Source organism: Rhea americana, unplaced genomic scaffold (genome assembly GCF_003343005.1).
Source record: "Rhea americana isolate MKP2758 unplaced genomic scaffold, rheAme1 scaffold_163, whole genome shotgun sequence".
Lineage (NCBI taxonomy): Eukaryota > Metazoa > Chordata > Aves > Rheiformes > Rheidae > Rhea > Rhea americana.
In genome coordinates, this window is record NW_028185739.1 from 147,726 (window position 1) to 162,022 (window position 14,297).

General features: G+C 56.1%; 1 protein-coding gene across 7 annotated transcripts in view; it reads left to right on the forward strand.

The window, feature by feature from the left end:
- ATP2B4 (ATPase plasma membrane Ca2+ transporting 4) overlaps nt 1-14,297 on the forward strand; it is a 51,404-nt gene that overhangs the window by 26,810 nt on the left and 10,297 nt on the right. For 4 of the 7 annotated variants that reach the window (XM_085300330.1, XM_085300333.1, XM_085300332.1 and 1 more), the window contains exons 8-20: nt 1,169-1,330; nt 1,634-1,848; nt 1,945-2,187; nt 2,293-2,534; nt 2,936-3,170; nt 4,714-4,893; nt 5,251-5,338; nt 5,646-5,752; nt 7,541-7,732; nt 7,876-8,089; nt 8,588-8,799; nt 9,166-9,273; nt 9,897-10,079. In XM_085300330.1, the coding sequence (XP_085156456.1) occupies nt 1,169-1,330; nt 1,634-1,848; nt 1,945-2,187; nt 2,293-2,534; nt 2,936-3,170; nt 4,714-4,893; nt 5,251-5,338; nt 5,646-5,752; nt 7,541-7,732; nt 7,876-8,089; nt 8,588-8,799; nt 9,166-9,273; nt 9,897-10,079 (2,381 nt within the window). Of the gene's footprint in view, nt 1-1,168; nt 1,331-1,633; nt 1,849-1,944; nt 2,188-2,292; nt 2,535-2,935; nt 3,171-4,713; nt 4,894-5,250; nt 5,339-5,645; nt 5,753-7,540; nt 7,733-7,875; nt 8,090-8,587; nt 8,800-9,165; nt 9,274-9,896; nt 10,080-13,421; nt 13,623-14,297 lie in introns of those variants that run through there. The other 3 variants (XM_085300336.1, XM_085300334.1, XM_085300335.1) reach the window with 3 other exon arrangements.

Here is a 14,297-nt window from a genome sequence, read left to right on the forward strand (position 1 = left end):
GGCCACCTCGACTCCGTGAGCGTCTCCTCGCCCGTGTTTCTCACCCTGTTCTTTGCAGGCTGTGGAGGAGACCCATTTCCACACCTCTCTCTCCACCTCTCTTTCTCTCTCCTCTCAGCAGTTTCCCTCCTTCTCGTCAGACTTGTGTCCGGGTTCGTGTTTTGTCCGTGTTGGGGTCCGTTGTAATGTTGGAGGTGTCAGATCCGAAGCAGCTACGACCTCCCGGGCGCCTCTAACACTCGAGCGACAGCGGCCGGGGGGGAGCGGGTGCCCGGCGCTAACGGGGCGCTGCTGCTTGTCCTACCCCGAGCAACCGCGGGGTTTCCACCCTCTTCCTACCCCTCTGCAAAATTTCCAGCTGACCCGGGTCTTAGCTGGGCTGGGAGTCGGGCTCAGGCCGAGTTACAGCGGCTGCAGTCTGGCCGTCTCGGACGCTGGCGCAAGCGCGGCGGGGCTGGGCTCGAGGAGCTGCGTCGCTCCTCTTCGGTCAGGCTCCACGCGAATGCCTAACCTCCCCCTCATCCCACCCGCAGCCCCCCTCGGTAAAAAAGAGATTCCTGCTGAGCTGCCAAAGGGTATTAAAGAGGGGATCGAGCGCTTCGTGTGGGGCAGGGCGGGGAGGTCCCGTAGCCGCCAGCGCCTGTCGTCGCAGCGCTTCGCGTGCTGGGGCAGGATGCCAAAGGGGACCGGAGTCCGTGGTGGGGTCAGACCAGGCTCCGCTGCAGGGTGTAAAGCAGCCTGCAGAAGAGGTTAGGAGAAAGCTGACGGCACCTTGATAGCCTGACCAGGGGTTTCTTGCACCACTGCTGTAGAGAGGTGTCACTAATGACGGGGACAGTCCTAATTAGCCCAGAGCAGTGTCTGGTGTCGTCTCTGAGGATCCTGGATCCGAAGGACTTTGGAGGCACAAATCTACCTCCTGCACCCTCTCACAGGATGCAAGTATCCCATGGGGGCTGTGGCCGTGGGGTGGACTGTAGAAGAGTGCCCCTTAGGGAGGCCCCTGGGACTGCGAGGTTTCCGTGTGCTCGGAGACGTGTGTGTTGCAGGGACTGTCCTTTGCTCTGGGTTTTCTCTTTCCCACCACCATCTTTCTCAGTGGTGTCCAAGAGGTTTTCCTGGTCTCTCTCCTGTTCACACGTGGTGTCTGTTTTGCCCTGGACTGTAGCTAAAACTCAGGATGGTGTGGCCTTAGAGATCCAACCCCTGAAGAGCCAGGAAGGGGTGGAAAATGAGGAGAAGGAGAAGAAGAAAGTGAAAGTCCCCAAGAAGGAGAAGTCTGTGCTGCAAGGGAAGCTCACGCGCCTGGCAGTCCAGATTGGGAAGGCAGGTGAGTCGCAGTGGCTGCGCAGCCCAGCACGAGCCGTGACCCTAGAGGTACGGCACGTGGTTTTCACCAGAGATCTTGCTGGAAATGGCATGGTGAGATGAGGATATCCCTTCCCCCAGTTCTGTGGGGGCACTGGGATCTCCTTGGACTCTTCCAGCCTGGGACCTCTGCACGTGCTGTTGTGTAGATGACACCCTCAGGGCATTGGAAGGTGCTGGGGTGCTGCAGCAGCTTTGTGGAGGTCAGGGGACTGGGCTTCGCTGGCTTGCACACACTCACCTCTTCCTCTGCCTCTTCCCCCAGGGCTCATCATGTCAGCCATCACAGTTATCATCTTGGTGCTGTATTTCGTGATTGACACGTTTGGGGTGCAAGGCCGGCCTTGGCTGGCAGAGTGCACTCCCATTTACATCCAGTACTTTGTCAAGTTCTTCATCATCGGCGTCACTGTGTTAGTGGTGGCTGTGCCCGAAGGGCTTCCGCTGGCGGTCACCATCTCCCTGGCCTACTCTGTCAAGGTGAGGCTGTGATACAGCAGGATCCCTGGGGACTATGAAGGAAATTTGGGCTTTCCTCTCTAACCTTTCTGATGCTGCTTTTGTTGCGTGCTACAGAAAATGATGAAGGACAACAACCTTGTGAGACACCTGGACGCGTGTGAGACCATGGGCAATGCCACTGCCATCTGCTCAGACAAGACAGGAACGCTCACCATGAACCGCATGACTGTGGTGCAGGCGTACGTGGGAGACACCCACTACCGCCAGATCCCTGACCCAGAAGCCATCCTGCCCAAGGTCCTGGACCTCATAGTCAATGGTGTTGCCGTCAACTCTGCCTACACGTCCAAGATCCTGGTGCGTCCCACCCTGCTGTCAGACAGCCTCTGGCCGTTGGCCTGCCCTGCAGCTGCTCTCCTGCTGTACTGAGGTTTGGCATTGCTTTTGCTTCCTCCCCTCCAGCCACCAGAGAAGGAAGGGGGGCTACCCCGGCAAGTCGGGAACAAGACTGAGTGCGCCCTGCTGGGTTTTGTGCTGGACTTGAAGCAGGACTACCAGGCCGTGCGGAACGAGGTGCCGGAGGAGAAGCTGTACAAGGTCTACACCTTCAACTCGGTGCGCAAGTCCATGAGCACGGTGTTGAAGAACGTGAATGGCAGCTTCCGCATGTACAGCAAGGGAGCCTCCGAGATCATCCTCCGCAAGTAACTGCCCTCCCTTGCTACTTCTCCCGTGGGTCTTTTCTCATGCTACTAAGTCCTGCAAGCCTTCGCATTGCTGGCACAAGCTCATCAGCTTTTGGGTCCCTGTAATTTCTGGGGAGCAGTGGGGTGGAATGTGCCAAGCCAAGTGGAGCAGGGAGGGAGCAGGCAATCATAGATGGTGCTGCCTTGCAGAGTGTTTTATTTGTTTACTGTGGCTCTGATAAAGCAAGCACTAGGGAGCTATAGGTCAGAGGGATGCCCCCATTTTACAGATAGGGAACCGAGCAACGAAGGGAATGGTTTGCTGGAATTAATGGCGGGTCTTTCCCGAGCACTTTGCTAAGCAGGCTATATGCCACAGCTTCATCTCGTTTAACCTCCCCTCCCTATCCTGGCATTAGGTGCACCAAGATCTTGGACAAGAATGGTGATCCCCGGCTATTCAAGGTGAAGGACCGGGATGAGATGGTGAAGAAGGTGATTGAGCCCATGGCCTGCCATGGGTTACGGACCATCTGCCTGGCCTTCCGCGACTTCCCTGCTGGTGCTGAGCCAGACTGGGACAGTGAGAACGAGATCCTGTCTGACCTGACCTGCATTGCTGTGGTCGGCATAGAGGACCCTGTCCGGCCAGAGGTACCGAAGCCCCAGCACAGCTCTGGCTGTCCAGTGCCAATGTTTCTCTGTCATACCTAGGCAGAAGTACCTGGTGGCGGGGTATTTCCACTCTGAATTTTCCCCACTGGTGCCAGGGGGTCTCTGCACAAGCCAGATCGTGGTTCCACGCTCAGTTGAAAGCTGCATGGAGACCCCAAAGATGCTGTAGGGTGTTAGAGGAAGGCAAGACTGATCTCCACCCTGCTGCTAGCTGGTTCCTCCCTTGCAGCTTGCTACCCTCTACTCTGCTGTAGTGTGATGGGCAGGCAGCTGGGCTAATGCAATCAGCCCTCCAATACCTGCCTTTTGATGACATCTTGAAGCTTGCCCCCTGTGTTCCTGCTTTGCTTACATCTTTTCCTAATTAGACGTTGAGGTATCTGGGCTTGGGAATTGCATTACAGATACCCTGTCTGCACGGGCTCTGGAGGCCGTGATTCAATTTGCTAATTTCTCACTAATATCCTCTTCCCCCCACCGCTCCGTAATAGATAAACCCATTAGCGCAGCAACGTGCCGCTGCAGCCGAAGCGGAGGCGGAGGGTGAGCCCGCTGCCGGCCCGCAGTGCGGGACGGATGAGGTGCCCCCGTTTGATGGATCGCCTGGCCGTGCCTTGGCGCCCGGCCCCGCGGCATGACAGGGAGGAGGCAATGAGGTTACCTTCCCCTTGGGCCAGGGGCTGGGAGATCTCACGCTGTCTGCGCCAGAGGACCTGCTCTGAATAAGCACGCGAGCCCGTCTGGAGCCGCGGAGAGGGCAGGAGGCGGCTGCGTGCCGGAGCAGCCAGCCAGCCCCACCGAGAGCTGGGCAGCGTCCGCAGCAGCGAGCAGGGGCAGGCAGACCTCTCCGGTCCCCTCGGTCACTGGGGGCTGCTCTGCAGCCCTGGGGATAAACAGGGGCTGCTGAGCGTTTTTGGGGGAGAGGGCCTTGGTCCAGCGGATCATCGCCGAGTCTGAGCCAGAGCTGAGCTGCTGGCGGATGAAAGCAGCACTGCTGGTTCATGGCTCTGCCGCGGCCCCTTCCAGACCCATTTAAGGGGTCTGGATTCCAGGGAAGGAAGCCCTGTGGCTCTCCCCTGAATCCTGAAATAGGGATGTGGGCATGTGCATGTGGTCCCTCCTGCAGGAGAGCCACCCCGAGCACTGCTGGGCAGCAGCTGGCTCCGCGCACCCAGTCCGAGTTGTGCCCTGCCCCGCGCTGGGCTGGGAGGGACCCCCGGCTCTTCCCCTCGGGTTATGCCCACCGTGACAGCAACGCACCTGCAGGATCCTCCCTGGCCTGGGCTGGCTGAGGTTCCAGCCCGGCTTTCCAGTGCTTTGTGGAGAAGTGAAACAGCTGATCCGTCCTTGGGCACGCTCCAGACCCTGTCTGCCTTCAGCAGCAATCCAGCCAGGCCTCCTCCAGCTTCCAGGAGCTGCTCTCCCCCATCTTTCCGCAGAGCCAGAGCCTTGTGTGCCGAACACCAGCTGGGTGCTCAGTCACTGCCCATCTGCTGCCCTGACTCCGTCTCTGCTCCCCCAGGTGCCAGACGCCATCCTGAAGTGCCAGCGTGCAGGCATCACCGTCCGGATGGTGACAGGGGACAACATCAACACCGCCCGCGCCATCGCCACCAAGTGCGGCATCCTGCTGCCTGGAGAGGACTTCCTGTGCCTGGAGGGGAAGGAGTTTAACCGGCTCATCCGCAACGAGAAGGGAGAGGTGGGACAGCAGCCCTGCACCCGCTGCCTCGTGGGCCAGAACAGGCTGCGCTGCAGCGCCCGGGGACACGGCAAGCACAGGGCTGTGGTGGGCATCTGTGGGCCCAGCTCTGCGGTGGGTGTTGGTAGCAACGCTGTGGCAGTCCCAGTGAAATAAGCTACTGAATCTGGCTTCATTTGCTTCCTCTCCTTGGATACAGGCAGCTGGTTATTCTGCCTGCTGTGATCCTTTGCCAGAGCTGCTGCAGGGCTGCCTGGGTGGTTTGAGGTGCAGGTGCTGTCGTGTCTGGGGACAGCTCTGCAGTGGGGCAGGTGTCTGGGCATCCCTGCCCATCTTCACGTGTGCCTTGTCCCGCAGGTGGAACAAGAGCAGCTCGATAAGATCTGGCCCAAGCTGCGCGTGCTGGCCCGCTCCTCCCCGACGGATAAGCATACGCTCGTGAAAGGTGAGTGCCGGCAGCTTCCCATGGGGGCCTTCTCCCTCTGCAGGTCTCTCCCTGGCAAGCATGTCGCCTCTCCCCACCTCGTGCCTCCCTTTGAAGAGGGAGAGCGTTACTGGCCTCCTTCCCCAGAGAGATGTGAGTTGTCCTGCTTCCTGCAAGGGTGGGAGATCCTCAGGCTGCGCGGCCGCTCTTGGGCAGTTGCTGCTTCCTGCTGCGCTGCCTCACCCTGCTTTACCCGAGTGCTTTTGCAGTCTGTGCTGGGAGCCTGGCCTGGGACTCACTGACTCTGAACTCCTTGTCCACATTTCAGGAATTATCGACAGCACTGTTGGTGACCAGAGGCAGGTAGTGGCCGTGACGGGAGACGGGACCAATGATGGCCCAGCTTTGAAGAAAGCAGACGTTGGATTCGCGATGGTATGGAATGGCAGTGGGGTTTCCTTGGGTGGTCCTTGCTTTCTGGGATGGATGGCCTTCACTCTCTAGTGTGACCACCAGGGTGTGTACTGGGAAACTAATGGCACGTTTGAGCTATTCTGAACACTTAAATTATTTCTGGACTTGTGAAACTATTTTCCGAATCTATGTAATAGCTTAAAAGCAAAAAAGAAACACTTCTTAGAGGTGATACAGGATCATTAGCAAAAGACTGCTGGAAAACAGTCCTCTGGTAGCCTGGCTAAGAGGTAGACTTCTACAGCCCACCTAGAGGGATCTTGACAAGTGAAGACAATGCAGAGGGCTTGTGGAGCTGCCCAGAGCTCATACCCTGCAGCCAGTGCATGCGGTTGAAAGCAGTGACCAGCCTGGCCTAGTTTCCTAGGTGTGAGGTCCAGCAGAGCAGTGGGAGCCCAGTAATTCAGTCTGACTTGGTTTATCTCTGCAGTTCTTCACTCAGGCTCGTAACAGGCAGGCCAGGCTCCTTGTGTGGCACTTGCACTAACCTGGGAAGTTTATTTACAGTGAAGAACTCTGATCCCCAGTTTGCTGCTTTTCTTTGCCCTGCCTGGAAGAGGCAAGAAAATAAACCTGTCAGTTTTAACTGGTTTCCTGTGAATTGTTTAGGTTTTGGTACGTGAGCAGGAGCCAGCTGCTTGGAGGGAGCTGTGAGCCTTTGTGCAAAGCTTATGGGCAAATGACAATTCTTGGGTGGGGAAGAGGTGTTTTAGGAAGCTGTTATAGATCTGAGTACAGTTTTTGAGCTGGAATAGCAGAAGGATGTCTCATCCCTAGGTAGCCATATGTGAGGGCTCTGCGTGTCCCCAGTGCAACATGTGCAGGATCAGCCCTGACCTGACACTGGGCTTCCCTGGGAGCTAGGCGCTGTGCAGGGCTGGGCTCACTGCCCTTGCTGCACCTCTGGGGAGCAGGGTCGGCTGGCACGCATACTACCTGCGACCAGTCTGGCTTCACCTTGCAGCTCGTGCCCTGCAAAAGCCAGGGATTCCCATCTGAGACAGATCTTGCAAATCCCGGGAGAGTTCCCAGCAGAAAAGCACCAGGGCAAACGGCTCCTCACCGGGCATTGGCTCTGCACAGTGTAACGCCTGCTGAAGGCGGATTGCGTGCGGAGCGGGCGCCTCTCAGTGCCCACGATGAGAAGTGCAGCGAGCCGAGTTGCCTGCGTAGCTATTGCTGTCTGGCACCAAGAGGCCCCAGGTGATTTTCTAGAGGCTGCAGGTGGCTGTGGAGCAGATCTGGTGGTTGGAGCTTGCTGCGGGGCTGCTGTTTGCCCCAGGAGAGGCGAGTGGGCAGTGGCAGGGAGTCCGTGCCAGGCAGGCGCGTGGGGTTCAGGCTGTTGAGTTCTCCTGCTCCTCTGGAAGTCCTGGCTCTCGCAGCAGAGATGCACAGCCAGGGACCCCACAGTGTTTCCAGGCATAAGGAGGAAGCGGCTGCTTTTAAGCTGTTTTCCTGCTTTACTGCAATGTGGCCCCTATGTGGGAGCACTGACAGCTTCGGGCTGAAAAGCTGCGCTGTTTCAGAGCCCCAGGCGGGAAGTGAGCCAGCGTCCTGCGCCGTAGCAGAACCTAGGACTCGCATTGGGCTTCGTTGCTCCAAAAGTGGATCTGGTTCCCACCTCCTCTGGCCCCAGCAGATCTTTGTCTTGGGGCTGTTTCTGGGAAGAAGCAGAGTCCCGCACCTGGGATGGGCAGCCCGGAGCTTGCCCAATGACTCACCACTGCTGCTTGTTCCCTGGCCCTCAAGGGCATTGCAGGCACAGACGTTGCCAAGGAGGCTTCAGACATCATCTTAACAGACGACAACTTCACCAGCATCGTCAAGGCGGTGATGTGGGGACGCAATGTCTATGACAGCATCTCCAAATTCCTGCAGTTCCAGCTGACGGTTAACATTGTGGCTGTCATCGTGGCATTCACAGGTGCCTGTATCACGCAGGTACGGGCAGCTGGCTGGGCACCCAGCGTGGTGCCCAGGGTTGGGCTGGCTTAGCAGAAGGAAAGTGGGAGACCCTTGTGAAATGTGGAGTGCAAAGAGGGTCATTCAGGTAGCGTAATGGGTTGTCCCTCCTCTCTCTACAGGACTCTCCCCTGAAGGCTGTCCAGATGCTGTGGGTGAATCTGATCATGGACACCTTTGCCTCCTTAGCCCTGGCCACAGAGCCCCCATCTGAGTCTCTACTGCTCCGCAAGCCGTACGGCCGCAACAAACCACTCATCTCCCGCACAATGATGAAGAACATCCTGGGGCATGCAGTGTACCAGCTAACAATCATTTTCACGCTGCTTTTTGCAGGTGAGACCCCAAGAAATGGGTGGGGGCAGACTCCCAGTCCTACCTTGCTGTCTTAGACCTCTGTGAGCTGCAGAGTGCAGGCAGCCCCACAAAGGCAGCACAGATCTGCAGACTGTTTCCTTGCCTCCAGAGCAGTGTTAGGGAACCTCGTTCTGAGCAATTGCCCAGTAACCCCCAACCAGTCAGGAGAGATTTTATTTATTGAATGAGGAGTGGTGTATATTGGTGATAACGAAAGGATGTGGGTCTGCTTTAGATCTTGCTGGGTGCAGAGATAGTTTTAGCAAGGAAAACAACTTTTTAAGATTTTTTTAAAAAAACAGGTTCAGTGGGGCCAGCATGGGGGTGGGTCTGGCTGCATCAAGGATTCTTCGGTGATAGGCTGGGATCCAAATTCCACCTCCACCGGTGCAGAGCCGAAGTAAGGAACAGGATCTCATCTTCTCTTCTTTTCTCCATCTTTACTCATCCCTTCCTGAAAACCCCTCGTCTGCTTAGGGGAGAAGTTTTTCGATATCGACAGTGGCCGGAATGCCCCCTTGCACTCCCCACCCACCGAACACTACACTATCGTCTTCAACACTTTCGTCATGATGCAGTTGTTCAATGAGATCAATGCTCGCAAGATCCATGGGGAGAGAAACGTCTTTGAGTCCATCTATCGGAATCCTATCTTCTGCACAGTGGTGCTTGGGACCTTTGCAGCTCAGGTGAGGCCACAGGAGCAGTGTGGGGATGGATGGTGGGATGGGAGGGACACTTTCAGGTAGGACCCATGTCTGCCACCTCCTCAGCCCGTGACTCTCAGTTCTTTCCCTTATTCTTCTCTGGCAGCTTCTTGGTGACACAAAACCTGGCGACTAGGGTCTAGAGTGTGTTGGGAGATCCCAGGGCCGGCCAGCTGCTGATGTGGTGTCCTGTAAAGTTAGTAGCATAGCTATTAGGTTCTCATTCCTCTTGTGATCATAGGGAGGGGGAGAAGTTCTGTAGTTTGGGGGGACCCTTTCTTCCCTTGGCTGCCACAGTGCAGCCCTCTGAGCTCCCCAGTGTGTGACTTCTTCTCTCCTGTGCTCTAGATAATCATTGTGGAGTTTGGTGGGAAGCCATTCAGCTGTTCTGGACTCACCCTGAGCCAGTGGTTCTGGTGTATTTTTATTGGAGTTGGAGAGCTCCTCTGGGGTCAGGTAAGAGCCAGTCTAAAAAAAAAAGTACCACGTGCCTCTGTGCCGTGGCATACTGGCAGCCCAGCTGCCTTTCCCTTCCCTTGTCTAGCTGCACTTGTTCTCCCCAGCATATATTCAGGGCAGCTTTGGAAGGGGCAGGGGTGATGCTCCGTCGCTGTATCACGCCAACAGGAAGGCAAGGCAGTGGCTGATACTCTTCATTTCTACCCTCCTTGCAGTGTTCTCCAGCAGAGTTTTGCATCTGTTTCTGCTGTGTTTCTTTGAACCAGTTCTTGCACTGTGGAGCCCTTGAGCTTTGTATTGAGGCAAGGGAGCAGCATTGTGGTCTGCTGTGGCCTCATCCAGAGACATGGGCTTAGACTCTGTCATGCATGCAGGAGGCCACGTTTGCAGTGGCCATTAAGGCGGGCTGCTGGCCTCATGGTGGTTGTGTGCATGGGCGGAGGTGATGCTGGAGGGGTTGTTGGGAACACCCTGCATGGCTGAAAGGAGCTGGTGTGTCTCAGCTGAGTCCTGGCAGCTCGCTGCAGGAATGCTCCTTCTTGGTCAAGGCTGCTGACAATGGGCTTGGTGCTGCTGTAGCCTGCAGGCTAAGGAGCTGCGCTCTCCCTTCTTCCCCGCAGCTGATCTGCACTGTCCCAACCAGCCACCTGAAGTTCCTGAAGGAAGCTGGGCATGGCATCACCAAGGAGGAGATCCCAGAAGAAGAGCTACCTGAGGATGTGGATGAGATTGACCACGCTGAAATGGAGCTGCGGCGTGGGCAGATCCTGTGGTTCAGGGGCCTCAACAGGATACAGACTCAGGTACTGCAGAGCAGTGGGTCCCACAGGGCTTTCTCCTCTCTCTCTCTTTCTCTTTCTCTCTTTCCAGGGGCTCCCTCTGAAAAGAGGCGACTGTTGCTGCTCAGATGCCATCACCTTCTGAGCTAGACTTTTCCCACCATCTGTGCCTTTCTGGGTCTGCTCTGGTTGGAAAACCAGAACAACCTGCCTTTCTGGGACAGCTTGGGGTAGTGGGGAGATACTGGTCTGTTCTGATGCAGAACACAGCATCCAGCTGGTCCACAGGAAGCTGGATGTACTGGGTGATTGGCACCTTGCTCAGCAGAGAAGGGAGTTTGGAGGCTGTCTAGAGGGGCCTTGCCCCCCCCCCCCCCCAGGTTTGAGTTATGGATTGGCGTTGAAGCTACTCTCAGGGCCATTGCTGGGATGCTGCTCCTAGACCTCAGGAGAGGACCTGACTGTTTGTGCCCCATGTAGGGCTCGGTCCTGCTGGTGGAAATGTGGGGCACCACAGCACGTTCTGGGCACATTGGAGCTCCGCTGCATGCTCTGCAATCTGCGCCTGCTTTGGGGCCTGGTGCTTCAACTCCGGTTTTGGAATAACCCAGAGACGAGGCCATCCTGAGCTCTTGCCTGTGTTGGGGCAAGGGACCTGCAGTGCCAAGAGGAGACAGAGCAGCTGGGTATTGCTGCTGTCCAGTTCCTTGTCTTTTCTCCTCAGTAGGGAAACTGCTGGGCTTGACCAGCCAAGTGCAAACCTGTCTTGAGCGGTCTCCAAGCTTCTAGGAAGAGGCTTGCTTTTCTTGCTGGGAGGCTGCTGGTGATGTGATGTGTGGTGAGTGATGTTTTGGAGAGTGGCAGCTGCAATCCCTAATTTCAGCTCCCAAGTCCTCTGGGTTGATGGAGCTTTGGAGCCTGCCTGGCATCTTTGGTTCTCCCAGTCATTGCAGGCGCAGTAGTCCCCTCTGAAGCAGCAGTTACAAGTGAGCATCACTTCTTTCTGCCCTGGTCTTCCCTGTATGTAGCATTTGATCTTTCTTGCTGGTCCCTCTCCGGTCTTGCTCCCCTGCTGCTCTCTGGCCTTCGCGAAGGCCCTTCTGGCCAAAGGCTCTTGCCGTTTCTCCTCGCCAGCTCTCCTGGCTCCTCATCTGGTGCTTCTGGCCCTGCAGCAGAGAATGGATGGAGAATTGGTTAATAGTGTTTTTATGTCAGCTGCTGCACCCTGATACAACTTTGCCTGAAAGTGTTTGGGGGAGTTTTTTGGAGAGCTGCCTGCAGCAAGGTTCCTACCCCTCTTCTTTCCTCAAGGTCTGGGGCAGAGCTGCCCCGTGGAGGAAAGCTGCAGGTCCCCAGCAGTCACTGGTGTGCTGGGCTGCTGCGTTACCCTTGTGTCCTTCTCCTATGGCCCTCCATCAAATTGTCAAAACTATCAGCTTGGGAGATGGCCCAAAGCTGTTGGGTCCTGATGTTGATGAAAGCTGTTGATGTACTGAGCCATCACTGCTCAGTGTTGCAGAAGTGCCTGTAATCTTCATCTGCAGTTCTATCTTCTTGCCCTGTTCAGGGTTCAATGAAGTGGAAATCCCACTTCCTCCCTGGAGTTGGCACCTCCAAGACCACAGGCATTTGCCCCCCTCTGTTTATCCCTTGTTATAAACTTGCCAGTGCTCCCAGGAGGCCGTTCAGCCTGCCTGGCACAGAGCAGCCACCTTGGTGCTTCTGCAGAAGTGCAAGATAAAAGGCTGTGGCGAGCATACCCATCCCCATGTCTCTGATTTGGAGAGATGATGGGAGGGGAGATTGTGTTGGGCAGGCCCATGCCACAGTCTATGGGTGCGTGTGAGACACACTGTATTTATGGGCTGGGTTCCCTCTAGTACTGGTACTGGCTCGTCCTGCCAGGCTGGTACATCGTTCCCTGCCCATTGCAACTGGGGCACGGAACGAGGGTGAGGTGGGAACCGAGCTCTTCCTGGGACACTAGGGCACTGCTGCTCATGGGCACTGGAGAGATGTGAGCTAACCTCACAATCTGGCTCACTCGCATGAAACACCTGCTGGGAGCACCAGGCTGTTTCAGAAGCAATCCAGATGTGTTGGAGGTATGGTAGGTATGAACATCTGTAATACCAGAGACTGGATATGCCTTTGGTTCTGGGTCTGCCCTCTGAACCAGGACACTCTAGGCTTTCTCTGCTGGTAGCCGTGGTGGACCTGTACTGAAACAAGCTCTTACTGTTGCAGCATGAAGAATGCTTCTGGACATTGCAACTGTTGGCAAGTCCTGGAGTCTCTTTAGCTACTCCTTTTCTGGCTATGTAGCCCTGCAAGTTGAGCAGAGCAGCCTGCAGGTCAAACCTGAGCATGTAACAGGCTGCTGGTAGGGTGTCCTGAATCAGCATGCCTGAAATGAGAAGTGTTAGAGTTCCTTCCTTATGAACCAACTAGTGCACTAGGGAAGAGTGCATGATCTCCTTCTATGGAAGGAGCTCAAGCTGGGCAGAGAGCAGAGCAGTATCTAAAATACCTGCAAGGCGCATTAGAGCTGCAAGCAGGTCTGCCCCTTTCCTAAGGTTCGCTGCGAGGAGCCATGTGGCCAAGGCAGCAGAACTGGGAGGCACAGGGATGTGCAGTCTCCCACTCGGTTATCTGGCACATGGCAGATGGGAAAAGTCCAGATGTAAAGTGTCTGGGAATCCTGGGCATCTGGCTGCTGCTTGGTCCCTCCTGCCTTGGAGCGCATCCACAGACCAACGTGGGTGCTTCCTTGCCACTTCCCCTGCCCACCCCTACCAGCCCCGCTTCGTCTGTGAGCCCTTTGTTGGGCTGTGACCAAGGAGAGAGGCTGAACATCTTCAAGCACAGCTGGCTGCCGTGGGCGCATTGGCGCGGCTCAGGATTCAGCCCCTCTGGCTGTGCATCCTATAGGATTGAGGGACCAGAAATGTGCGCTCAGCGCAGTTTTCTGGACTGCGGGCTGCTAGCTCACACCTCTGCCCACCTCTCTCTCTCCCTTCCTCCTGTGGATTGCGGGAATACCCGAGGTGTCTCCTGTTGCACTCCCTCCCACCACGGTCTCTCTTGGTGGTGGTGTAAGCCGTGCACCTCACGCAGCCGAGAGCGAGGCAGAGGCTGCAAGCCGACCTCTTTGCTCCTAGAAACACCAGCCGAACCCGGTGCGGGTGTATGGGAATGCGGGCTGGGGGGCTCTCATCCCTCCTCCCCACCTCTCCGTCCGTCCTTCTTCCTTCCTGTCCGTGTGTGTGTCTGCCCGGCCTCCCTGCTCCCCTCTGCTCCGTCCCCGACCCCTCTCCCTCTCTCTCTGACCGGGGCGACTCTATCTCACTCTCTGATTCTTTACAGATGGACGTAGTTTACACATTCCAGACCGGCGCCTCCTCTTTGCAGGGAGCCCTCAGGAGACAGCCTTCCATCGTGAGCCAGCACCACGATGTAAAAAATGTTTCTAGCCCAACCCATGTAGCTCTTTCCTCCGTCAATTCCACTCCCACCACTTCTGCTGTTGCTGCTGCTGCTGCATCTCCTCCTGCGGGCAGTGAGTGATAGTCTATTACAATGCATGACTTCTAATAACCACAGAGAGCACTGCACCAACCTAACCCAGCCTGTTCTCTCTCCCTCTAACCTTTGACCGACACACTGATTTCTAAAATGAAGGATGGGGCGGGAGATCATTTTTAATTAATTTTTATGCTGTTGCATCTTTAACAAGGTTACAATAATTTCTGGTCCTTTTCCTCCCCCCCCATTCCTTGTTGCTTCCTCTTTTTTTTTTTCTTTTTTCTTTTTTTTTACCTATTCTCCTCCTTTGCAGGACTGACATGAGTTCACCCTCTTGAGGGGTGCAAAATTGGCAGTTCTGGTTAAAAGAACCATGCGTTTATGAGCAACTAAAAGCACTGCTGCCAAAAGGGAATGCTGTGTCCAAATGCTGCAATTCCTTTCTGATATGGCGCTGCCCAGCCCGGAAGGGCTGTCTTGAGCAGAGGGGTTGTTTTACCAAAGCTGCAAATCTTTAGGGCAGCGTGTGGCTGCTCAGGCCTGCCCGCAGCAGCTAATGTGCTATTGCAGGTCAGCTGAGCGGCGGTAACGGGCTGCCTGCATGCTCGCTGCCTCTTGCACGTGTGTGATAAAAGGTTCCTACCTTGGTGGGAACACTTGACCATGTTTCAGAGCAGCCCATTGCCGCGGCTCAGCTGGAAGGCAGTGAAGCACCAG